At 45.7% G+C, this 25,645-nt stretch overlaps 2 protein-coding genes across 7 annotated transcripts in view; one reads left to right on the forward strand and one right to left on the reverse strand.

The window, feature by feature from the left end:
* The first annotated feature begins 62 nt into the window (after positions 1–62).
* YWHAE (tyrosine 3-monooxygenase/tryptophan 5-monooxygenase activation protein epsilon) lies at positions 63–19,859 on the forward strand. The gene is made up of 6 exons (XM_059866131.1): positions 63–257; positions 9,467–9,666; positions 14,341–14,447; positions 14,807–15,013; positions 15,572–15,708; positions 18,945–19,859. Exons 1-6 carry the CDS (start codon positions 194–196, stop codon positions 18,995–18,997), a joined length of 768 nt encoding a protein of 255 aa, XP_059722114.1. The 5' UTR covers positions 63–193; the 3' UTR covers positions 18,998–19,859.
* Positions 19,860–20,236: 377 nt separating this feature from the next.
* The window catches only part of MYO1C (myosin IC), a 50,170-nt gene continuing 44,761 nt past the window's right edge, over positions 20,237–25,645 (reverse strand). For all 6 annotated transcript variants that reach the window (XM_059866130.1, XM_059866125.1, XM_059866126.1 and 3 more), the window contains 8 exons: positions 25,200–25,283; positions 24,044–24,137; positions 23,880–23,935; positions 23,324–23,459; positions 22,754–22,824; positions 22,413–22,510; positions 22,139–22,238; positions 20,237–21,636 (listed from right to left, as the gene is read on the reverse strand). In XM_059866130.1, coding sequence (XP_059722113.1) covers positions 21,610–21,636; positions 22,139–22,238; positions 22,413–22,510; positions 22,754–22,824; positions 23,324–23,459; positions 23,880–23,935; positions 24,044–24,137; positions 25,200–25,283 — 666 coding nt within the window. In that variant the 3' untranslated portion in view covers positions 20,237–21,609. The remainder of the gene's footprint in view (positions 21,637–22,138; positions 22,239–22,412; positions 22,511–22,753; positions 22,825–23,323; positions 23,460–23,879; positions 23,936–24,043; positions 24,138–25,199; positions 25,284–25,645) is intronic.

A 25,645-nucleotide genomic window follows, 5' to 3' on the forward strand; every position in this document is an offset into this window, starting at 1 on the left:
GCCAGGGAGCCGCCGTTGCCATGGGAGGCGGCGGGGCGCATGCGCGCGCCCGCGGGAGTGCCCGGATGCAGCGGGAGGAGGCGCTGCCGCCATATTTGCCCGGAGAGCAGCGAGCTGGTAGCTGCAGAGCCCCCCGGACCCATCGGCTGCCATCCGCCCCGCGCAGTCCCCGCCGCCGCCCCGCCCGTAGGACATGGACGATCGGGAGGACCTCGTCTATCAGGCCAAGTTGGCTGAGCAGGCTGAGCGCTACGATGGTGAGCGCGCGGGCTCGGGAGGCCGTGCACGGCCGAGGGGAGAGGGAGGGAGGGAGGGAGCGGCCACAAAATGGCGGCTGGGCGGGGGAGGGGGGCAGGGGCGGAGGAGGGGGCGCACACAAAATGGCGACGGGGAGCGCCCTGAGGGGCCGCTGGAAGCGGGGATGGGGGGCCTGGGCGAGGGGGTGTCTCGGGCCGGGGCGGGGCCCGGGGCGGGGGGCGGTGGCGGCAGGAGCCGGGAATAAAATGGCGGCCGCGAAGGGCGAGTCCTGGAGGGGGGGGCAGGGGAGCCGCCCCCGCCTCGGGGGGCCCCACAGAGAGACCCCGCTGCCCCTCACGGCGCCGCGAGGTCCGGCCGGCCCCGGCCCCGCGCTCCCCCGGCCGGGCGGAGCGGGGCGAGGGCGGCTCGCCGCAGACAACGCCCATGCTGAGCGCTCGGAGGGGGGGCCCGGCCCTCGGCCCCTCACCGGCCGTGCTCGTGGGGGTCCCCGGGGACGGGGCTGCGCTTCTTTCTCTGCCTCTACCCCCGGCTGGCGATCCTGCTGCCCCTGGCAAACCCAGAGAGAGCGAGTTCTCACCCTGCAGGGAGCGAGTACATGATTCACTGCCTAAAGAAAACGCATATGCTTTCATTATGTGGTAGAAATTATTACAGGTAGTTTCACTTTCCCAGCGTTTTCTTTTCATCCTTTTTCCTCTTTAAGTTTTTGTGCTATCCCTGATAATTTAATATCCGTGATGATTTAATATCTGGGGGAAAAGGGGTAGAGGGGAGGAACTGGCAACCTTGGGTGGTGTCTCTTGCCCCAAAAATGTCTGTCTTGCAACTGTTCCTTTTAAACATGGTTCCCTTGCATATAATAGAAAGGACCTTTAATTTTCTCGACTCTTCTGAGACTGTTACTTTGCCCTGAGAGCTGTGATTACCCATTTGAAGTAAAATAAATATATGTAAGTGGAATGTGTGAATGCAGTAACACCTCATTTAGAGAGGTAAGAAGACACTCCAAATATTTTCTGTTCCTCAGTTTTTGTAGACAACATGAGCAAGGTCTCACCAAATGACACGTTTTTACTGAGTTGTGCTTAAAAAACATCTGATGGCGCCATTGCAGAAAATCTGAAAAATACACGTTTTGGAGAAAAAATGAGAAACTAAAAGAAAAAGAAGGCCTAAATAAAACTCCATTCATTTAGAGTTCTGATGGGAAAATTGTTTAGAATTCATAGTACCGCTGAAGGAAAGCAGTAAGGTAGTCTCTGCCATAACTGAAGGACTTGGAGAAAGGAAATGCCCCCAGAAACCAGGTATTGGGGTACCATAATTACCTTGGGCAGAGGAACACATCCATACTCCACAGAATGTGTGCAACTTCTGCTGAGGAGGGAAGGGTTCTCCACCTGGTAGGGATGAGTCAGTGCCACAGAAAGTGTTGGCTTTGGTTTGAGTGGAAACCCAACATCCTGGAGGAATCATCATCCTTGGGAGCTCTTGAGGCATGAGTGTCTTTCTGGGGTTTTCTGAAGTCAGCAGTAAATCACTTTGTTAGAAGGTAATAGGACTCTACCCCATGACACAGATCTGCAATGCAAACTTCCTGTCAACTGATAAAAATTGATTGGGAAGGATTATTGCCTTGGTGCAGCATTTCCCTGGGTGGACTTTTGGTTCTCCCAGTATCATGACTGTTTGCTAAACAAACTGCCCAGAGCAAAATGTAGCAGACTTGTTGTGCTGTATTGCTTCTGAATGGGCATGAGACTTGTTACAATTTAGGAGGGAGCACTGAACTTAAGGTTGTCCTGTTTAAATCAGTGCTCTGGGTTTTGGACTTCCAGAGGTTTTAGGAATCAGGTTGGGTCAACATAATTTAAGATGCACCCTCTAATTCTGCCAGCTGCTCTAAATGCATCTTCACTTCCCTTGTGTCCATGGCCTGGAAGAAAATGTACTGTAGATACTGTTTTATCATTTAATTCTCTGTTCCTGTTCAGCTGAAACAATTAAAGATGATTGGCATAATTTGTTCTTGTTAATGTGAAATAATGCAGTTCTGCCAAGATCATAGCTGAGACTGCTGAATTATTCTGTGAGCAAAGTGATTTGAGAAGCAATATGAGGAAAGAGTAAGCTAATCCTAATTTTGCTCCTCAGTTTGATCTTTGAGGTGCACAATTATAAGGCCACAGTTATTAATGGGCACATATCAAATGGGGTGATGGTAAGTACTGGCTACAGATAAATTGAAGTACAAGTCCCTTGGGTAATTCAAATATGAGTTTGACACTTTTTTTGTGTTTAACATTAGAATAAGTGTAAACTTCTGTCCCATCTTTCTCCTGGAGACTGGAAGAATGGTGGGTTGCTATTTATGTATGGCTCATGGCATTTATAGCAGCACTTATGGTGGGCACCCAACTGTAGCTTCTCTGGTGTTACTTACCTGACCCACTTAGGGAATTTCTGAAGTCTTGGGAGCTGCATTTGTGAATGGTTGGGAATCTAGTCCTGTGCCTGTACTGTCCTCAGGATGGTGGCCCAGATTAAGAGGACAACTTTCTAGGTACTTTTGCAGTGTAAGTAGCACTTAAACCCTGATCTCCGGAGATATATTAAGAGATTTGAGTGTCTGACTATCTTCACAGATCTGCTTAGGCATGTTATGGCAAATCACAAAATGCCAGGAAGCTTACTGGCAGTACAGGAAGCTTGGTGAGAAATCTCATTCACTGCTATTCCTTATTGGTAGAATAATATATAACTAAATGGACTCCTTTTTTGGAAAACAACTGGAGTAAGTGATGTTGTGGAACTCTTTATATCAAGAGGATGTAGAGGATTCCTGTAGACTGCTGCTGAATATTGAAACCAATTCCTCTTTATGGAGGCTGGGGACATCGTTGTTTCCTGTGAGAAACATGCTATGGCTCAAGGCAGTCTGTGAGCAGATACTTCCAGCAGCTGCTTTGTACTACAAGTCTTGAAGTACATGACTTGGGTGAGGTGAAATAGGTGGGGTTTCCCCCTCAGAACCAGAGAATAGGTCAAGGTACAGGTAAGGAAAGCCCAGCCCACCACGACAGGTCTCCTGCCTCCCAGCACAGCAGGCTAACAGCTGGCTCCTTTGTCTTTAGAAATGTGTCTTTATCACAAAGGCAGGAATGTGTGCAGCAGTGGGTTCAGTTCAAGATTTGAACCCTTTTTAGGAAGATCTGTCTCCTAGTAACAGGTCTGCAGCTTAGAGCCTAGTGAGGAATCAATAAGTCACAAATTAGAATTCAAGTTGCATATTAATTTTGGTTTGCAGAGGATTGGTCTCTTTCAAGCAGATGTCAAGCACACTTCAGGTTTTTGGGTCCTCTCCCTATTAATGGTTACCACTTACCCTGTTAAAGCTCTTACTGCTGTAGTGATGTGGGGTGTCACTGCTGTCTCTGAGGTAAAAGGCAGAAAAACCTCAGCATATCCCTAAGAATTGCAGGAATCCAAGAGTTAAAATATGGGCAAGACAGTGCTAAAGGAGTAAGACTGTACATTTCTTTAAGTGGGAGTTGTACATACTGGGACATAAATTGACTTGTGATTATGAGCAGTTGTGTGAGAGAGCCTTTGTCTGTAATGGCCTTCTTGAATTTCCTGAGGTACCAGGAGCAGACAAAGGAGACAGAATTCTGCAGTTGGATGGTGAGGTCCTCTGCAAGGAGCTCAGAAGCTGAACTGGTTTTCAGTATTAGAGGATTGCTCAGTAGCAGATCTCAGTAAAGGGAGAGATTTATGATCAGGCCAAGGTTTAAAATGTTTGCTTTCAAACTGAAATGTTTGTTAGAAATAGTGGGGAAATCCTCTTGATTTGGAAAAGTAAATGTCCACAGCTTGAACAGATTAGAGGAATGATTTAAAAATGTTCTTGTTGCTAGAAGGACTTGTGGTAGACCATACAATTGATCATGCAGAAAATCCCACTGTTGCTAGGATAACTTGGCCCTAACCTGTGTTTCTCCAAGTGTGTGAAGGTACAGGACTGTTTATTGCAGAGTCATGCTGTCAGGTTTGGAAGGGTTTTGACTGCACCAGCTGTTAGAAACCTTACACAAGGAATAGCAGCATAACCCTCTGCTTTGTCCACAAAATCATCATCAAGCCACTGTGCAGGTTGGATATTATTTGGGTTTTTTTTTCCTCCTCTCCCTGTTGGTTGTCTTAACTGGGAATCCACCTGTTAGGTTCTTTTATGCTCATTTTGTGTAAAACTTGCGTATTGTGATAAGGAATGCTTCTCATTTGTGCTTGAATTCTGGTCTGACCCTTAGAACCAGTTCAGTTCTCTAAATAAAAAGCAGGATTAATTTTTTTTTCCCTTGTGAGTAGTTGTCTGAGCTGGTGACCTGAATGAGCCAGTTGAGAGATCAGAGGGGTGTTGAGCTGGAAGGAGGGTATCAGTAGGGATGGGTTCAGCCATCTCTGGATGTCAAACACAGGATTCCCTAAGAGAACAGAAAAACCTTATGCAGGCAGTGTCATGGTGTGTTCAGAGGAGTTCCTGATGGATGGAAAGAGAAGCTGAACTTCCACTTGGTTGAATTTGGAGCTCATCAGTGTAGTGAGTAGGGTGGTGCACACTGATCTAGGTCTGTAGCTGTGGGAAATGCAGTCTGTGGCATTAATCTGCACAGTTGCATTCATCTCTTACTGAAGAAAACACACTGGCCTCTATTTCTTCAGTTCTTCTCATGTTTGTTCCTAGGAGTTTGCTGCTACTAAGTTAGTACTTCTTATTTGCTTCTGTTTCTGTGGCTCCCTCAGAAATGTCAGCCTGCTTCCAGCACAGGTCCCTTGTGATTCCACTGGGGGGCTTTCTCTGTTCTCAGCACTTGAGTCTCATATTCATGCCCTGTTTCCTGTCTTTCAGCCAAGTGTTTATCCATGTGAGGACTTTCCTTCCTATCCCATGGCAGTTGAGTTCCTTAAAGAACCTTGGGTGAGGGACCTTGTCAAATGCCTTTGGGAAATCCAGGTAGACTATTCCAATTATGCCTCCTTGTCCATGTGCTTCACTTGTTCAAAGCATTCCACTAGATTTGTGAGGCATAATGGAAGGCCATGCTCTACAGTATAGTGATTATGCATATGCCCACTTATTCCAGGGGTTTTTTAAATGTAATTCCCATTGACTTGACCCCTAGTATTAGGTTCATGGTGGTGTAGGTCCCCTTGAGTGTCTGCTGGAACCCTTCTCAAATGAACAGTGTGAACCACTTTGTGTTTGCTGCTGCTGTTAAAGCCCTGACTGAAGGTTGCAAAACCTTCACAGTTTTTTTTTTAAACACAACAGTTTAGGGTCAGACACTTCAAGTTCCTGTGACTTGTTTCTGATCATCTTTTGTTCATTGCAAGAATGAACAAGTACAAGGCTGACACTTGTACTGAGTCTTTGAGTACTGTTCATGGTCTGTGATCATCTGTGGTGGACACAAGGGAAGGTTTGTTTTTTCTCCTGTGTCCTCCACCTCCTCACAGCTCACAGGATGCTCACTTGCAGCTTTGTGCTCCTGAAGTGCTGAAATAGGTACTGGGCAGCAGCTTAGAATCTCAAAGATCCAGGTTTGCTTTATTGTCCTTAGATAAGGGCAGTAGAAAAGATTAAACTTCCCCATGACTTTTTAGCTTAGAGTAAGGCTTATTCTTTGTCTTTCACTTTAAGCCCCAATCCCAAGCCTTGCACCTTGCTGTTCTACAAACCTTTTGTAGGTGGCCACCTCTGTCCCAACCCTTTGTGCTTTCCAGGCTTTGGCTGTGTGTCCCTCCTGGTGGCTGGAGGTGACTCAGCAGGGTTTGCAGTGGGGAGCCAGCATTTTAATCATGGTAGTAGAATATAGGAACCTAAAAAATGGCCTGGCCATCATGACAGTTTTGTAGTATCTTAGGCAGTTGTTTGGAGTCTCAGCTTTTCCATGAGAATATACAGACCTGATCAGGCAGTGTCTGTGTGTTCTGGTGTTTCTTAACCAGCAGCAGGTGCTTGGGGAACGATCTGAATCTAGGGCGAGCATGTCATCCTCCAGAATATTCCCCTCTCCTTCCACAATTTACATTTTTGGGATTTCCTGATCTGATGGTGGCATGATCTGACAGTAGCATGATAAGTGACAGCTGCAATCACCTGAGAGGCTGGAACTTAACCACTTAAATACAGTCTCTGTCTCTCTGAATCTGCATAACACTACTTTTTCCATAATGCAGTGTAACAGTCTCTGGATTTTGTATGCAATGAGTTGTCATTCCTGCAGTAATCCTTGTTAATGAAATGTAATCTCAGACTTGTATTCTGTCTTGAATGGTCTCTGACTGAGCTTTCCACCTCCTTGTGGAAACTTCCAGATAGGTAAAACTGCATTTAAAATAAAAAAAAATTTGCTCTGGCACTGGTGTGGGTGACTTTATTTTTGTTTTCTGTTGGAGGGGATACTCGTATTCTTAAGATTTTTCATCAGGCTTAAATTTTCAGGGCTGGATTATGGCTTTACTATGGAAGACCCAGGTATGTGCATAATATTTTGTCTTGTTGAAATATTAGCCCAGATTTTTGTATTTTTAAGTAAAATTGGGCTGTTAACTAAACTAGAAACCTTTTTATCCAACAGCTTTGTGGCTAGACTAATAAAGATTGATAAATATTTTCTCTTTGGGTGGGACGCTTGTTTATGGGTGGGATTCTGATCTGTGGTTGTGTGGTGACCTAGTGACAAGATTAAGACTTTGTGAAGGAGACCTTTCAGTTCCTCTTGTCAGTGTTGGGAGGTTGTGTACCCAGTGTGAGGGGTGTTGAAGCTGAGGGCTTTGTGCTTCAGAACAAATGGAGGGACCTGAGGTGCTCCCCCATCCCCCAGCATCCTGTTCCCAGTGGCTGCCACTTGTCAGGGAATCTATTTAACTTACTAACAACTCAGTCATAAAAATGTTGGGGTGATAAGGGCTGTTTACTGATAAGGAGTAGTTGTGAGCTGGTGCCTGTTTTCCTTTGGCTCCCTTGTTTCTGTGGTTGTGGCTCTGCAGGAGGGTGGGTAATGACCTCCTTTGCCAACAGACTGAAACACTGACACAGGAGCTCCTTGTAGGGCAGAGTTTTGGGTTTGGCTTTGGACCAGCTATTGCTCAGCTAAATTGGGTTTAACCTCTGTTTCAAGAGCTTGTAGATCTTCAGACTGGTAACAGATAAAATCCTGCAGAAGGCAAGCAGTTGATTAAATTGGCAATGATGTGTTTGAATGTACACTGAAAACAGCTCCTCATTTACAGGGAACAGCAAGTCTTGTGTATAGCTTTTTATTTCACATTTTCACACTAGAGAAATGTGCTTCTAAGGAAGAGGTTGTGAAGGAAACCTGTAGAACAGTTGATAAAACATGCCCTTTTTGGCCCAGTTGTTGCAATTTCCTGATGCAGGGCAGAAGATCTTGGGAGCTGTTGCTGTCCATGTTCCTCAACCTCCACACTTCTGGGCTCATTATTCAATGTATATCATTGTTCTATGGGATAAGTGTAAATAGATTTCTGTTGTCTTCATTAAGAGGTTTTCTATAAAAAAGCATTGTGTACATCCAGGAGTATGAGTGAAGTACTGTGTATTTAATCCCAGTGGATAAAGCACAATTATAGAAACCCTTTAAAGAAAAGGCAGCATCTTCTGTAACCTCTGGGTTGCTTCTCTGAAGGCAGTAAATATTAGGCTTGGAAACAAGACCTGCATTTTTTGCTGGAGCTTGACAAAGATACCCAGGTCATGAAGACTGCAAGTCTCAATTCCTGATTGTCATTTTTGTCCACAAGAACTGTCATGCATTTTATCTTGAGTGTAGCTCTGTTGTTTAATAAACTTCAAAATATGAGATGGCTTAATTTGCATAGTTTTTAAAATTCACAGCTTTTAAGTAGATTCTTTGTATGAATGGGATGGTATGGGTCATCCTTCAGGAAAAAAAAATCACTGTGCTTGGTTTATTTAAGTAGCAAATTGTAGCTATATTATATTGCCTGTAATTTAGCTGGCATCAATTACTTATGTTTATGTTAATATTAATTGTGTGAGCATGGAGTGTTCTAGGGCAGCTCTCAGATTCTTCTCACCATTTTGGAATTGCAGGGTGGTGTTTTCAACAAGTTTTATCAAACCCTTGGTGAATTTTTTTGTTACTTTCTGTGATTTAGAGAAGCAAAATCTGCTGATAAAAATAGAGCCACCATAAAATGTTGTCCTCCCCATATGGAGACCTGTTGGAGACTGATAACACTGTTCCTGCCAGGGAGCCTACAGTCTCCATTGCTGCAGTAGCTTATGCCTGTTCAGGTTGTGATTTTGACATCTGAGGGCAAAAAATGATAGTTAAGCTTCATTTGTGTATTTAACACTGTTCTTCTGATGTGTCTTGAACAATCCCAGTGTGGTTAGGTAATGAAAGGGTTACAGCCTTCCTTAAGTGGTTCAGTCTTTGTTTTCATTGGAGTGTAGGAAAGCTGGCTTTGGTTTTAGTATTGATTGTTTTAACCTCAGGTTTAGAAATACTTTTCAACAGGCTTAAAATACAAATATATATTCATATTTTGTGCATTACTTGTCAGTGTAAATGGCTGCTTGGCATGGGTACGTATGGTTGCTGTGGGTACACTCAAGATGACTTCTTTGTTACTGCTCCAAGCATCAAACTTTTCTTTTGGAGGCTCATCTTGCAGCTTTGACTCACTTTCCTAGAAACAGTACTCATACATCTCTACATGTATTCAAATCTGGATTTTATATTTTTGTTAATTACCACATTATACTGTATTCCAGTTGAAAAATCAGTGGAGCATCCTGTAATTCCTCAGATTTATCCTGATTATGTCAAGAGCCAGATCACATTTGCTCACCTTTTCTCAGTGTTCTCTGCTTTCTCCAAAGCACTCTGGAGAGCAAACACTCCTGTAGGATTGTGCTGATAACTGTTATTAATTTTTGGAACCCTTGTAAAATGCCAGATGAATATCAGATACTTATTTGTGTATGTGCTGATTGATTTGTTTGGAGCACTCCAGGGTAAAAGTGAGGAGTAGCTGGATTAAAGGAGGAGGGAGTCTGATTAATTTCCTAAGTTCTCATTAATGTACAGCTTGTACTGAATGATTTGAAGGATGCATCAGGTGTGAGAATAATTGCCTGACCTTTTCCTCCTAGAAATGGTTGAGTCAATGAAGAAGGTGGCTGGAATGGACGTGGAGTTGACAGTGGAAGAAAGAAACCTGCTTTCTGTTGCATATAAAAATGTGATTGGAGCCAGGAGAGCTTCCTGGAGAATAATCAGCAGCATTGAACAGAAAGAAGAAAACAAAGGTGGAGAAGACAAATTAAAAATGATTCGGGAATATCGGCAAATGGTAAGATGGAGTTGGTCTTACAGCAAAATGTCATTTAGTTATGGTCCCCTTGCCATAAACTGCCCTGCTGTTCCAGATGGCCTGTGCTGTGCTGACCTGAAATGGGGTGGCAGCCTTGGAAGGCTGGAGCTTGTTCCTTATCAGGAGAATGAATCTCTTGGTGAAGGGGAGAGCTGTGGTGTTGCTGTGTAAACACTCAGAAGGGCAGCAGGCTCAGGAGAGGGAGGGCTTTCCCTCAGTGCATCAGCAGCTCTGCCAAGCATTTGAACTGCACTGGCACTTCCCTGCTTACTCAGGTGGGAGGCTCCACCTGCTCAGGAAGCCTCATTCCTTCCCCTCCAGCCTCACTGACCCCAAGCCACTTCTTTTGATTAACTCTGTCAGAGGAGGTGTTTGGCTGTTAAACTTCTACTTCCTATAAAAGTTGCTTTGGATCATACAGTGACACTTTCTGTGATTCCAGTTCTCTGTCCTAGAGAGTTCAAAACACTAACACTTGAAATGTCCTTGGGGAAGGTTCTTCAGGTTCTTCTTGGCTCCTTGTCTTCTGTCACTCCTGTTCCTGGGGACGTCCTGGTCATCCCAGCTGTGAAACTTGCGTGTGTAGCAACCTCCAGGGCCTTGCTGTTTTCTCTCTCTGGAGAGAGAGGGAAAAATTGATCCACATAACTTCATGCTGACTTAGTCAGTGTGTGCAGCTTTACCTAAAATGGAGAACTTGCAGCAAGCTCTGACTTCCATTGGTAAGGGCTAATGAAACCTCCAGCTCCCAGTGAGCTGTTGTTCCTCCTGCCCTAAATGATGGTTTAGCATGGAGCAGGCAGCCTCCCATACTATTTAAATCCCACACATTTCTGCAGAGACTTCATCTCCATTATTTGAGGACAAGTGCCTCCACATGGTTCACATCTTCACTTCCAGAGAAACAGTGGAGTCTGTTATATCACCTGGCACTGATTCATATACCAGCAATGGAAATGATCTTGGCTTGGAAATCTTCTCCCAGGAATGGCTCTGTCTACTTTCTGTTGACTCACAGGGTTTCTGTTGCTCCATGGAATTGTTAAAGTTGTGAGTTTCTAATTTTATGCTGGCATGCTGATGGGATGAGACTCTGCCAGTTACATACAGTCCCAAATAACCTTTTCTTGATGGGTGTTTCCTAAAAGAACATAGAAAACAAGACAACAGCTATCCAGTGATTAAATTTGTTTTACATTGTGTGTTTCCAGATTCTTTTGCACAGGGTTTTGGGGGTGGTTATCATCTTCTGCCAGAGATCCTTTGATGAGGAAAAGACTTTTCTCCTGGTTTTGAAAGGACTCTAGAAATAGCCTTTGTTCTGCATCCCTTTTTGTAAAGGATGTGTGCCATTCTGGATGGACTGGGGTGCAAGAAGTACAAGTTTGTAGTGCTTGAGGTGTCTGAAGAGATGGAGAGGCCACATGAAGTCAGTGTTATGCCAGCAGGGTGTTGAGCTGTGGAATCCTCAAAGGGAACAGCTTTCAGAGCTGCACATGAGGAGCAGTGCACTGAACTCTGTCACTGGTTCCACACTGGAGGAAGGGTGGTTGTGTCTGCCCAGCTCCACAGGGACTTTTACAAGATGTTCCTGAGCATCATCTCTTGCTGAAAGCCAGTTCCTGTTAGTAGCTGTTGGGACACTTAATATGGGTTGGCATCTGCTCTGAGTGTGTGAATGGTTTGGCAGGATGGCCTGGGAGCAGGAAGGAACATGGCACAGGTTTGGATGCTGCTCAGTGTCACTGCTCACCAGTAGCACTCCTGCCCTGTTGTGCTCAGTGCTTCCCTGAAGAAACAGCTTCCAGCAGAATTCTGCTCGCTATGATTCCCTTGTCAACAAATTCACCTATTGTAGCATTTTCCAGAGTGAGTTCATTGCTGGGAAAACCTTTTTCAGACTTGAAAGGCTCTGAAGAAGGGAAAAAAGCCCCAGCCAACCAAACGTTTCCCCCCAACCCCCAGACCATCTCTGGGGGCCAACAAGGTCAAGTTTAAAGCACTGGGGGGTTGGATAGAACCAGCATCTCTGAAAGACACATTTCTCATCTACCAGAAGCAGCTGTGACCTTGCTCAGCTGTAGAGTGCTGCTCCAGTAGGAATTGAAAGTTTCTGTAGTGGTTTTTGTGAAGGTAATTCTTTGTTGGGTTGGGTGTATGTCAGTATTTACTGTAATTCAGCTCATGGCTCCTGTTGACATTTTTGAGTTAGTGGCCAGTATGACCTGGGGCAGAACTCCAGGGATGGTGGTGCTGGGAGGGCAGGGCAGGGCTGGGCTTGTCTCAGGTGTGCACTGGGCAGCGGTGGGAGATGAAAGACACCAGACTGTGCCTCTTCCCAAGCCACTTCAGCTGAATGCAGCCAAACACATCCACAGCCATGAGGGAAAATGCCACTTAGGTGCTTCCTTTGTAGACAGGCTGCTCTCCTGCCTCCTGTGGCCGTTTGGATACACAAAAGCTCCTGAATTTCTCATCTGGCTGCATCTCTGATGAGAGCACACTGAGGCTTGTGCTCTTCATCCTGGAGAGGCTGCAGTGGGGTGTGGCTGCACACAGTGCAGTTCCCTCCCTTGCAGTTAAACCAGATCCATTCCCACACCATAGCACAGGTAGTGACCTTCCCCTTCCTGCTCTGGAGATGTGGCACATGGAATGTGTGTTTCCAGTGCTCTGACTTCCAGCCTGGGCTGGTTTTGGGCCAGCTGCCAGGCTCTCCTCCATCCCCCCTTCTTAGAGAGTGCTCACTGAGCCACTCTGTCTGGAACTGATCCTTTTTGTACAAGAGCTTTTAGTTTTGTTGTGGGTTTTTTGTTTATTTGTTTTACTCTTAATCACCTTGATTTATATTAAATCTTTTTAAACTAAGCTTGCTCAGGACATTTCCATTGCCCTGGACAGCAGCTGATCTCTGATAACTGTGACTGATCCTTTAAGCAAAGCTGGAAAAGGTCTGTCTGAGATGAAATAGAGTTTGTACATGTATGGTTATTTAACTAAAGAGGATTAGAAACTGGTTTAATTCTTTGCAGTTTTGCTGAAGATCTCTCTGCAAAAGAAGTCATTGAAAAAGAGGATCAAGAGGAAAGAAGTTTGCAGGAACTGACTGCTGGCCAAAGGTTTTATAGCTTTTGTAGCCCAAGAATATATGAAGTAGATTCTCCTCAAGTGACCATATTTCAGCACCTTTCTTAAGCATTTGTCACATAATTAAGTACAGCATCTTATTCTTCCTGTGAATGTCAGGGCATTCTGACATTTGTCCATGAAATTTGCTGACAGTTAATTTACCTAAAGGAACTTTTGCAAATTGTTACTTTGTACAAGTCAGTGTGTGTGTGTATGTGCCAGTTTATTATTTATTTTGGATCTGTAATTTGAACACCTTTTGGGTATAACTGCTGTGGTTACAAACCCAGATAGTTTGGGAGCTGTGTGGTGATAAAAGGATTACATGGCAAGGAAAATGCTTAAAGGAAGAAGGAGAAAGCAAATGCTTGGGTGGGAGGATAGGAAGGGATGGTGGACTGAGTGGTGCTGCTCCTGTGATCCAAGACTTGCAGTTCCTGGTAATTTCTTTAATGCATTTGCTTAAAATCTCTCCTTTATATGAAATTAGCTTGAGCCAGAGTTCTCTTCAGCTGTAGCTGTAAAAGTCTCTGTGAAATCATGAAAAAGCAGCATGGATGGGTGACTGTGTGTATTAAACCAACCACTCCTACTGGGCTGACCTGGGGGCTCAGAGCCCATCTGGTTTGGGCAGTGCTGATGGCACAGGAGCGGTTTCAGCTTTTCTGGTGTGCTCAGTTTCTTTGCTTGCAGGTGTGAAACTCTCTGTGGTAAACCCTGACCTCATAGACCTTGCTTTATGTTTGGAACTCAAAAAAATGGAGGTTCATGTGACTGTTTTCAGTTCAGACTATTCAAATCCAGTATCTGTTTTTAAATGAGCCTTTATATACTGTGGTTTTGGCCACAGATTTCACTGTTAGTGTTGATGATTTCTGCTTTTTCACTGAGTTGCTGCGCTTTGTGTTTTTCACCTGCTTCTGGAGCTTATTTTCATCTTGTACCTGACCTTTGTTTGTGTGGCACATCTTGATTCTGTTCTGATACTCCATGATTTTTGTCTTAAGGCTCTATTTTTAGAGCTTTGCCTCCAAGGACTCACTAGAACCTGTTGTGAAGGTGCCATTTAACTCTGGGGTATAATGGAGTTGAGCTGATTCAGGTTAATTACCTTCAAATTGTCCCCTTTGCTGTTGCCACTTTTAGGGCAGCCTTCTGGGATCAAAAATGGAAGGAATTGAGTTGTGCAAGCCTTGCAGTAAGGAATTACATCCTGAGACAAACTTAATGCAATGGTCTAGCAAGATGTCTTCCAAGGAATTTGCAATTTTACTGTTCAGTTCCACATTTCATCATCCATCAGTCCCTGCCTCTTGTGTGTGCCAGCTGAATGTGCAGAACTGTTTTGCTTAATGCACCTGTGGAGCAGCTGCATTTTATTTATTTTTCTTCTGTCTTAGCCCTCTTTAGAATTTCATGATGTTACCTGTTTTATATTTGGGTACTTTTGAAAGCTTTTAGGCTTAGGTGCTAACCTCGCCCCCTCTTCTAATTTTTTGTTATATTTTTATTTTTCTTCACTAGGTTGAGACTGAACTGAAGTTAATCTGTTGTGACATTCTGGATGTACTGGACAAACACCTCATTCCAGCAGCTAACACTGGCGAGTCCAAGGTTTTCTATTACAAAATGTAAGTACCTTTTATAGAGGACAGGCCTGAAATAGAGATAGAAATCTTAAAATAAACTGTTGTGCAGCTCTTAGATGTAAGAAACAGCAATTTAAATTGAGTTAATGATTTAGAAATCACATCCCTGCTTGGGTTTTTTTTTATTTTGCATGAGCTGAACACTTTTAAAGAGAAGAAAAGGAGGTGTGTCCTGTAGTGATGGTTTAAAATTCCCTCAGCTTCTGCTGCAGTGTTGTGTAGACAGTACCTGAGCAGCAGAGTGCTTGGTGTGAATATCTAAACACACTTTAATTGCAGCTGTTAATTTAATGGCTGGTGGGCAAACAAGGATTATGATTTCCTACTGTTTCTGTTCTCAGGAAGGGGGACTACCATAGGTATCTGGCTGAGTTTGCCACAGGAAATGACAGGAAGGAGGCTGCAGAGAACAGCTTGGTGGCTTACAAAGCTGCTAGTGATATTGCAATGACAGAACTCCCACCAACACATCCCATCCGCTTAGGACTTGCGCTCAACTTCTCTGTATTCTACTATGAAATTCTTAATTCTCCTGATCGTGCCTGCAGGTAGGTGCTGGCTGGCAGAGTGGGAATAGGGGAATGCTGTGTGAACACCAGACAAGCCAGGAGTAACTGCTTTTCCTGCTTTCTTCCTGCTGATGTTTGCTGTGATCAATGTCAGTTCACTGGGAACATTTTCACCGTCACCGTTTCTTTGGAGTCCAGAGCCACCTGTTTGTGTGGGAGTAATGGTGTATGAAAGGCAGAACAGTGATAACCTTGAATTGATCAGCTAATGGCAGCTCAGAGCTTGCCAGGTTAACTCTGTGCATGCCCTCAAACTGCCCAAGGTGTGAGGTGATTTAACTTGTCTTGCACAGGCTGGAAGGGGATGGTGGCACTGATTTCTGTGACCTGTGAGCATGTACACAGTGGCAGTGATGGAAGCAAATACCATTTCTCTAACACTAAGTTTTTAGCAGCACTTAATCAAGATATAGAAATGCTTAATGAAACCTATATTCTTGAGTAAAAAGTTTCTTAAAGCACAGAGTGACTGGTGTTAAGTGGTGCTTTTGGATTGTGTTCAGCAATATTTGTTAAATCTTTGTTGTGTCATTGCAGGTTGGCAAAAGCAGCTTTCGATGATGCTATTGCAGAACTGGATACACTGAGTGAAGAAAGCTATAAGGACTCTACACTTATCATGCAGTTGTTACGTGATAACCTGACACTATGGACTTCAGACATGCAGGGTGATGGTGAGTCCTGCTGGAAAAGCTCATCCTGACCCAGGAACAGAGTGTGGAAATGGAGAGCCTTGGATGGCTTACTTCTGTCTCTCCCAGTAATGACTCTCCTGTCCTACCTTAACTCTGAATCAGGTGGTAGGGGTGACACTGGGGTCTTTTGAGCTCTCACTTGAAGGAAGAAGGTGTGGAATTAGCACTTGGTTGTTTGTCCCTCCCCACATGGCAGCTGTGATGACTGTAACAGCAGTGACTTCATTTATTTCATCTTTTCTTTCTCTCATGCTTATCTCTGGCTGTCATTCCAAGCAGATGTGAACCTCCAGTGCAGGAGGAAGCACTGCAGATGCTTTAGTTCCCCTTCATTCCAGGTCACTCCATATTCTCATTGCCAGAGCAAATGCCAAATGTGTCCCCTGGCAGTACCAGAGGTGGGACATGGATTGCTTCTGTTCACTAGCAAAGGATGGCACACATTTTTGAAGTGGTTTTGGCACACTGAATGGACTTTCCCAACACTTAAACTTTCACATTCAATGTTAGTATAAATCTACTCATTTTAGGGTTTCTCTCTTGGAGAGACAAAGGAAAAGGGCTGACTTCTTTTAACTTGGAGGGGAAGAAATAAGTCCTGTTAAGATTATTTTGGGTATCTACAAATGCCCAGAGCTTAGAAACAGCGCTGCTGAACTTCACATAAATATGTGAGTGTCTTAAATTTTAAGTAAACTGTTCCTTGTAGCCACACAGCATTCTTGGGGGTACTTTATTGGTCATGTGTCCATCTGAAAATAAGTGTAGAATCTTTTCACTTTTTCCCAATTTCCTGTTTTTATGTAGAGTGATGGGCTTGTTTTGAAGTGTTGTTACTCCATAGCTCCTCACTCTGCTCTTTGTGCTGCTGAGACTGGGAATGCTGTAAATGTGTGGGGTCGTGGCTCCTGGTTTACTCCACATCCCAGTGTTTAAGGCTCTTGCACCTCTCTTTTCAAGGATTATCTCTGGTGCAGGATGGACCCTGGATGGATCTGTAGACTTTTCTCTAAAACACTGCAGGTGTTGAATGCCTTCCTTGCCATGGGTAGGCATTGGAGAGGAGAAATGTATTTCACATTCCCTCAATTTAGATACAACCTTTACTTTTTTTGTTGGAGCCAAAAACCCTGGTAGTCTGTGGAAGTCATTTTAGTGGAGTAACAAGGTTGGATCAGTGTGGGATAGTACCAGTGTCTTCCAAAAGTTCCTGATTTGCCCGTAGCTGATGTCTCTCATGGATCTTGGATATTGTTGAAGTTCCACAGGATTACTTACAGGCTCTTTAGATTTTGAAAAAATAAACAGATCTAAATTTCTTGCTCTACAGCATGGAAAATGGACGTTTTTGTTCTTCCTTAAGTAGTTCCAGTTCTCCTGGTTACTGGTGCCAGAAGGATAACGATGACAGAATTGCAAATACTCTAGGACTGCTTAAAATCGTGGTGGAATTCTTTAGATCCAGAAAAGTGATTATGTAGAATGTTGAGACACAGGTGCAGAGTTAAGTTTCTCATACTTTGCTAATACTCTGAGTGCATTTCTAACTGATGCCTCCAGAGCTCCATATTCCCAGATGAGCAGAGCCCTTGAATGATAAATCAATAGTGGCACAGTTAGCAGTTTCCAGGGGATGGGAGAGGCTTGGAAGGGCTTGTTCTGTGGCATTAAGCTTTTCCTTCTTTCCATTTCAGCATGTAGGGATGTAAAGCCAGGCATGACCCAGCTGCTGCACTCCCATCCCAATCCCTGTAGCTTTCCCATGGCCCAGATGAGTGTTGAGTTTATTTCCACACTTGTAATGCCATCTCCATATGATTCCTGTTCTCCCCTTCTTTCCTGCTGTATAGATTCCTAAAGGAAAGTCCAACTGTTCATTTCCTAAAAACTCTACTTTGTAAGTCTCTTGTTGTGGCTCACTGGAGTTTTCAGTGTCAGTTTTCCTGTCACTAACAGTGCCTGCCTCTGTCACCTGCTGCTGACAAATGCTTGTGTCCCTGCTGCCACTCCTGTGGCACCTGTCCCCTGCCCAGGGATGATGTGCTTGACTAGGATCCAGAGTAACTCACGTGTTTGGGAACTGAGCTGCAAACCTGGATGGATAGAAGAATATTTGGGCATGGGAAGTACTTCACAGTGGCCTGGTAGAGGAATATTTGCTCAAGTGTGTTGGTTAGAGCATGCTCAGATCTTCTAGTCTGGGTTAAAGCCTCTGCTTTCCTCTCTTAAATAGAATTCTAAAACTTTACTGTTGTTGAATGTCCTGTGTTCTAGGCCCCCCCTCCAAAATCTACTTCCTGTTGTACCTGGTGGTAATCCTGAATCTGGACATGCTCTGAGCAAACATTCTGGTTTTCTGCTGGAAGTTACCAGTCTCATTTGATTGAGTTTTATTGCAAATTAACTTTTTAATTACTAATTTCTGTTTATTGCCCTTAAGAAAGTCCCCTCTTGTGTGGTTACAGATAATTGTAAGCATTTTTTCAGCCTCCCTTATCAATTAAGTGACTTGTGCATGTGTGATGGCACCAGCTGAGGTACCTGGAACTTGCCCAGTTGCAGCAGAATTTTGGTAAAGCCCTGCAGAAGATGTTGCATGGAGCTCCCTGGGGCAGCTGGAGTGTAACCAAACTGCAGGAGTCTCATGGACAGCCCCATTCCCCTGCATGGCACAGCCTGGTTGAACAGAGACATTCATTTCCACAAGATGTTTTTCTTTAATGACCTTAAACCCAGGGTTTCTTAGCAGGTTGGACTCACAGTAGGGTGTTTTTCATACCTGTGGTAACTCCTGCCATCAGTATAACTGTATAAAATTCCCTGAAATACTTTTCTGTTGAGGCTTGAGTGGACTTGGGCAGAAAGAGGTGAGGGTTTGGGGAAGGGATTTCCAGATCCAAGGCTGTTGATCCACAGCTGTTGCCGTGGTTTCTGCCTGGGCTGTCCAGGACTGCTCGCCTGAGTGGTGTCAGTTTCCAGGGCTGGGTTTGTTTGTCCTCCCATGTTCTAATGGCCTGGCTGCAGTTGTGTGTGAGGGTGCAGGTGATTCCAAGGCTTCGTTTCCATGGGAATGCTTCACTCTGGAGCTGGCAGTGTGGAGTGGGAGAGTGAGTGTGTACTGCATGAAAATATTAATCTCTAGGTGCTTGTTAAGCTGTTCTGCAGCTCTCAGTTTTAAATGGTAACATTTTACTTCCTTCTTCCCACTTCCACAGGTGAAGAACAGAATAAAGAAGCGTTGCAGGATGTGGAAGATGAAAACCAGTGAGACACAAAGGCCAACAAGAGAACCCATCTCTGACCACCCTCCCCCTTCCCCACAAAAACCCTCAGTGTCACTCTGAGAACCACCAAATCTGACTTTTACATTGGGTCTCAGAATTTAGGTTCCTGCCCTGTTGGGTTTCTTTATTTTTATTTTTTTTACACAGTTTAAAAGTTCTTAAAGGCAAGAGTGAATTTCTGTGGATTTTACTGGTGCCAGCTTTTAGGTTCTTTAAGACACTAACAGGACTGCGTAAAGGCTCTTTCAGCATTACTGTATTGTCTCTGCCAGCTGTGGTGACATTGCCATCAGACCTGGATGTGACACCTGAAGGCCGTGTAGGGAGAGATTGGTCCTGGCCAGGTAGTGCTCATGTGGTGGCATCTTTCTTTTTTTTATAACTGTTTAAACTGAATTTTATACCAATGTTTCAACTTAATTGGGTGTTTAGCTTGAAGTTGCGAGGTTGCATTTGGGACATTTATTGTAGTGGTTTTACTGTATAAAAACAAAAAGTTTCCAAACTGCTGAAATGTTGCTGAAAATCATGGTGCTGGTAACAGTTCAACAATCCGTGGCTGCTCATTCTTGCCTGTTCTTTACTTTCCCTCCAAGCAGGTTAGCATTGAAGGTGGCATTGATAAGCCTGCATGCGTGTTCAATATTTTTTCTTTTCTCCCTCCCCTCTCCCCATCTCCCTTCGCTCGCTCAACCTCTTTTGTTCAGTATGTGTAACTTGAAGCTAATTTGTACTACTGGATATCTGACTGGAGCCACAGATACAGAATCTGTATTGTTCTTACTGAAACACAGCATGGAATTAACATTAAACTTAAATAAAACAAACCTAAATTAAAAATGCCAACCATCACTATGAATTTCTTTTAGAAGAATAACTTTCCTTTGTTGCTTGTACTAGGAACAGGTGGAGGGGGAGAGAGCAGCAGGAACAGCCTTGTTCTTCAGACAGGAGCTAAGGAAGATTTGGTCTGAGCGTGAGTTGTGCTGCTGGGAGCAGCCCTTTTATCCAGTCTTTCCAGTATAAATCCCTGGGAAATGGTTGGTGAATTCCTCTCACCTGCTGTTCCAGCTCTCATCCAGTGCAGTTCCATAGGTGGAGAGAAGGGACACAGGTTAGCTGCTCTGCTGGGATAACCTGCTCCTTGGAATGGACCCGGAGCTGGGGCTGGGGTCAGCCTCCCCCCAAACCACGTAAGGAAACGGCACCAAGGACAAGGGGGGTTGGTTTTTTGTAAAAATTTATTCAGCGTAGTCTGGCAGAGGTTATACACCAACATCTGCAGCGTGCTCTGAGCACATCTGGGGATGGCCTGCAGTGTATCCCACATTCCAGCCAGGAGCAGGGCTGGACAATGGCATTGTGTCAGGAACCAGAGCAGGAGAGGGAGCTGAGGCTGTGAGAGAGGCAGCAGTGGGTGAGAGGCAGTCAGGGCTGGCTGTGGCTGCAGCAGGATGGCGAGGAAGGGTGGCTAAGGCAAGTAGGGCAGGATGCACAGGCTGGGCTGTGGAGCTCTGCCACGGATGCAGCCCTGCACCCTGCAGCTGTTTGGATTAAAGGAAGGTGCTGAGGAGGAAGCTGTGCTGCAGCCAGCACCCACCCCCCTGTGTCCCTGAAGTTGTGGGGCAGCAGCAGTGCCCAGCCCTCCCTGGTAAGGCAGCACTGAGGCACTGGTATAAATACTGTGGGAATCTGACTTCCAGTTATGGAACAAGAGGAAAAGCCATTTTTCCTGACGGTGCTGCTCTGAGCCTGCGGAGCTGTGTGGGGAAGGGGCAGTGGGGACTCCCAGACAGGGAAAAAAGGGTAGTAGGGGAAGCTCATGTTCATCCCATGGCCAGCCCAGAGCAGTGGTAACCTCTGCAGTTTGTATTACATTGTGTTTGTGTTTGTGTGGATATGAAAAATTCCTATGGTATAAAAATAGCAAGAAATGGGACAGCTGACTTCAAAAAAAGATAAAAGTCTCTGGTTCCTGATCAGTGAAGTTACATCATGGGTTTTTCAGGTTATACCTTGTAACCATAAACTAAAACCAACGAAAATTCCAAATCTAAACCATAAAATTTCCACATCAACTCCATCTCTCGTAGTGCATCTTATCCTTGGCTATAAAGTATTTACAGGATTTACTCATTTACACAATATGGCTTCACTATATTTGTAACACAAAGCATTAAAACATCTCCGAGCAGAATTCTTCATAAAACATTCTGAATACAAAGTTTGGCATTTCAGTGATTTGGCTGAGAAAGCAGCAGAGTTGTTTTCTGGTTGTGCTTTTTTTGGTGATGACAAGCACAAATTTTGGTCATTTCCATCAGGGCTTACTCTTCCTCCACGCCCAGCTGAAGGTCCTGAGCTGTGCTGGGTGCTGTGCTGGACCCCACGTTCAGTCGGGGAAGGAAGAGAGGAGAAGGCCTTTGTCTGGGACTTTGAGAGTAAGACAAGAGAGCAAGGATGTATTTTGTGGTTGTTCTGAAAGTGCAGGTCTTTGGTAGTAACAGAAAGAGCAAAGCAAGGAAGGGAAGGTTTGCTGGGAGCAATGTTCAGCCAATTCTGTGGAGGGGAAGGTCCTGGAGCAGGGAATTTTTCATCATCGGGAATTCAACCGAGGAGCAACCTGCAGGAGAAGGACAGGTTTGAAAGTGTGCTCAGAATGCCGAGAAGTTTTAATTCCTGAACATGCTGAGGGTGCTGTGAGGGGCAGCCCTCTGGTCCTAATGGGAGCTCTCAGCTCTGCTGGAAGGGGTGTCAGTGCAGTCTGGGTTTGTGCTGGATTTATTTCTGAATTAGCTGGGGTCTGACAGAGCATAAATGAGCTGTAGGGCTGATCTGACTGCCAGGATCACCACAAACAAGCTGAGAAGGGGAGAGGATTTTGTGTTCTTAAATGTACCTAAAATTTGATTTGCTATGAAGTAAATGAATCTTGGGAGGTGGAAATAAAAAGTGAGGACAGTTCCTTGCTGAGTGTGAGTTTGGCAGGAGGGCTGCAGGAGCCCAGTGCCCAGCTCCAACTAGGGGAAAGGCTGGGATAGCAGGGCAGGAACATCCCCTGGCCTGTGGCCCATGCCAGAATGCTGGTTTGGATCCAGGGTAAGTGATCCCCAGCCCACACTCACCACTGTTAGATGCCCGTTCTTGGCTTTGGCTATGAGCAGTTCTGATCCCGAGATGAAGTCGATGATCCCTTCTTTGCCTTGTCCCACTGTGAACTTTATGCTGTGAAGAGCAAAGGGTGAGAACAGCCCTGGTGAGCATGTGGGACTTTCCAGGAGCTGGGTGTTAACAGAGCTGCAGCAGATGTGCTCTGGAGCCTTGGCTGAGGCGGATTGGGTACATTTGGGTGGGGTACAGGAAGAAGCAGAGCTGAGGCAGGGCCCTGGTGTCACTCACCTGCCCTGGTTGATGTTGACATTGTTGATTTTGTTGGCCAGAATGGCTGTTTTTGTCAGTGTCTCAATCACGTGGTCACTCTGCAGGACAACATCACCCTGGGAGGAGAGTCCATGCTTTAGGATCATGGCTTTGCTGTCACTGCACCAAAACTACCCTGCTGTAAGGGACAGGGGACAGGGACGGCACCAGAGGGGGCAAAAAACCCTGCTGAGCCCCAGCAGTGAACACAGGGAAATACCAGTGAAAGAGCTGGCACAAAGTCACATCCCTGTCACTTTGTCACCCCTCCTCCCAGCTGGATGTGCTCCTTGGAGGAGAGAGGGATGAGCCCCCAGTACCTTCTGCTTGTTGTCCTCACAGTGCACGTGCAGCACAAACAAGTTGTCGCTCAGGCTGCTGACAGAGATGCCTGGGGAGAGACAGGAGCATCATGCACTGCCTGGACTGGGGAGGGCTCACAGCCTCTCCAGGAATGCAGCAGCTGTTCCCACCCAGCTCACTGGGAGGCTGCAGGGGGCTGAGGGGCCAGGCTTCAGCCCAAGGCTGCAGGGCCCACACTGCAGCAGGGTCAGCAGTTCCCCCCACCTCCCCATCAGATGCTCCAAGGGCCAAAAGCTGCAGCAGTGGCTCAGGCAGCTGCTGTGAAGGAATGGTGCAACTCCTCCATGGCTAGACCCTGCAACTGGGAAATCTTCCCTGAGTGGAGACTGATTGAGTCATTTTGGTGACATTTTATGGAGCTTCACGTTAGAAAAATGCAATTTCAAGATACTAAAATGCTTGCCAGGATCAGCTCATCCTGTTCTTGTCCAGGACAAAGACAAACTGGAGTTTGTAGTGGTAGATAGTAAAGTGCAGCTGAGGAGCAGGGTTGGGGGGGGCCCAGCCCATCCCTGTGCCATTCCCACCTGTCAGGTTGGAGTAGTCGATGCGCTGCTTGATCTTGGACTCCTCCACCACGATGGCCGAGCTCTGGGTGAGCAGCAGCTGCCGTGCCCTCGCCTTGTAGCCCTTCCTGTCGTACTTGACCACGGGCACTGCATACTGAAAAACGAGTGAGCAGGGCCAGAGCCCACCTGGGGCACTGCCAGCCCCCACCAGGCACCAACCAGGGCTTGGGAAACCAGGAATGCAGAAAATTCTCTGTGCCAGAACTTCCTCGCTGCCCCAGAGCAGCTCTGGACACACCCTGGTGGCTGCCCTGCCTGGGGACTGGGACACCCAGGTTTGGTGACACTCTGGGGGGTTTCCCCCTTCCCCTGCAGCTGTAACCCATTCAGTTCTTAACTGCCATCATTAAACTGCCCAAGTCTCCACTTTCTAATCCATCAATTCTTCCCAGACTGTCCTCAAAAGTATTGCAAGCTTAATATAATGTAAAATTCTTGCTGTACTTTCTCCAGAAATATAATTTGGCCTCCTGCTGAATAACTGGGAGCTTGACAAAAGCTTGATGTCTCTCACCTTAAGTGCTTCATTTTCTAATGCCTGAAGGACTTTAGCATTTATTTCTTCTCTACCTGTATTAAAACCAAAGAGGTGGGGGGGTCAGAAAGGAATTTCCAGCGAGAAGAGTTCATTAATCCCCCCCCTTCCCTCCTCCTGTTAAACTTGGCAGCCCCACTCACCCAGTCGAGTGTTGATGAAGAGCCTGGGAACACTCTGAGGATAATTGTCTTTTTTACCCTTGAATATCTCACTGGCAATTACTTTTTGTTCCAGCTGCAAGGACAAAAGAAGTGTTCTTATTTAGTGTAAAATTTCTCCTCATTAAAAAGATAGGTCTGTGTTAGAAGAGATGTTCCCTTTGTGGTTCTATTAGCAGTCATAATTTAGTTCCTGTTTGGATGAGGAGTCACCCTAAACTTTCAGTCCCTGGAGGTGGCAGAGCTCCAGCCCCTGTCAGTGACCTGAGCCCTGGGCTCCTTTGCTCCAAGAACAAACCAGGGATTGGGAAAGTGGGAAATCCCCCGTGCTGTACTTGGGGCCAAGGCTGTGACAGGGGACAAGGCACCTGGGATGATTTACAGGGAAATGGGGATAAAAGAGGCTCCTTATCAGTGAGCCTGGTTTGCTGGGGGAAAGCAGCTGCTGAGCTGGGTTAATCCCATGTCCCTAATCACAGGCTCAGCCTCTCATTCCAGGTGTCCGTGCGCTGCAGAAGGTGAGAGATGGTGCAATGAAAAACCTTCGTGGCAGTTACAGCCAACATCTCCAATTCTGTCTCTTTACTGAGCTTTTTTTTAATACAAAAACTCCCTCCCCCCTACCTTTCCATGAGATGAATCAAATCTCAGTATCATTTTTATTCTTTTTAGCTACAACAGAGCAGCTGAAATGATTCCTCTAACTTCTGTGTTTGGAAAATGACTGGGTTTGTGTCTGCAGGATTCTTACTCTCTACTTGACATGGTACAGGCAGAATAATGCAGCTTCTTATATTTTTAGCTTCCACGGGCAGAGTAGCAGGGCTTTTCAATAGAGAAATTATGTGGGGGCTTGGCTCCACAGCCTGTTTAAATAGTATCTATTGAAATATGTATAGAATGGGGTCTCTTCTGTGCACATTCCAGGCTTTTAGTGTTTTGTGTCTAACTTAAACCCAGATCAGTGACACTGTTCCTGTGGCACCCCAGAAAGCAGAAATTCACAGCCCTGCAGCTCCCCACTGCTGCCCTGAGGCCCAGGGAGGGCCTGGCCCTCCCCTCAGCTGCTCCTCTCCTCCTTTCCCTGTGAGTTCTGCCCTTGGCAGTGTCAGGGAAGCCCTGCAAAGGTGCCCTGTACCTGCTGCTTCCACTCGGGGCTGATCCTCTTGCAGTAGGTCCAGACCATGTTCTGCATGCAGAGCCTGCGCAGGAGCTGCGACGCCTGCAGGGAGCATGGGACAGGGGACAGTCAGAGCTGGGGACAAACCCACAGGGACAGAGCCCCAACAGCCCAGAACCAGTCACAAACCCCACAGGGACACATCCAACAGTCCAGAACCTCTGACAAACCCACAGGGACAAACACCCAACAGTCCAGAGATCACTGATAAACCCAAGAGGATGAAACTTGAGAGGGGCAAATCTGACAGGGATGAAAACCCAACAGCCCAGAACCACTGACAAACCCAACAGAGCAGCAGCAACTGCAGAAAATGCACTGCTGGCTTAAAAAGCTGTTTCCTGACCAAGAATTAAATACTAAGTAGTTGATTGTTTGCCTTTCTCTATGAGGGTTTGCCCTGG

The sequence above is a fragment of the Haemorhous mexicanus genome, chromosome 22 (genome assembly GCF_027477595.1).
Source record: "Haemorhous mexicanus isolate bHaeMex1 chromosome 22, bHaeMex1.pri, whole genome shotgun sequence".
Classification (NCBI taxonomy): Eukaryota; Metazoa; Chordata; class Aves; order Passeriformes; family Fringillidae; genus Haemorhous; species Haemorhous mexicanus.

Bases quoted from the DNA above. Each gene is read 5' to 3' on its own strand.
- YWHAE (XM_059866131.1), top strand. From the start codon at position 194: ATGGACGATCGGGAGGACCTCGTCTATCAGGCCAAGTTGGCTGAGCAG. The intron at 9,667-14,340 runs GTAAGATGGAGT...TTTCTTCACTAG, and splicing joins TTCGGGAATATCGGCAAATG to GTTGAGACTGAACTGAAGTT. The intron at 15,709-18,944 runs GTGAGTCCTGCT...CCACTTCCACAG, and splicing joins TTCAGACATGCAGGGTGATG to GTGAAGAACAGAATAAAGAA.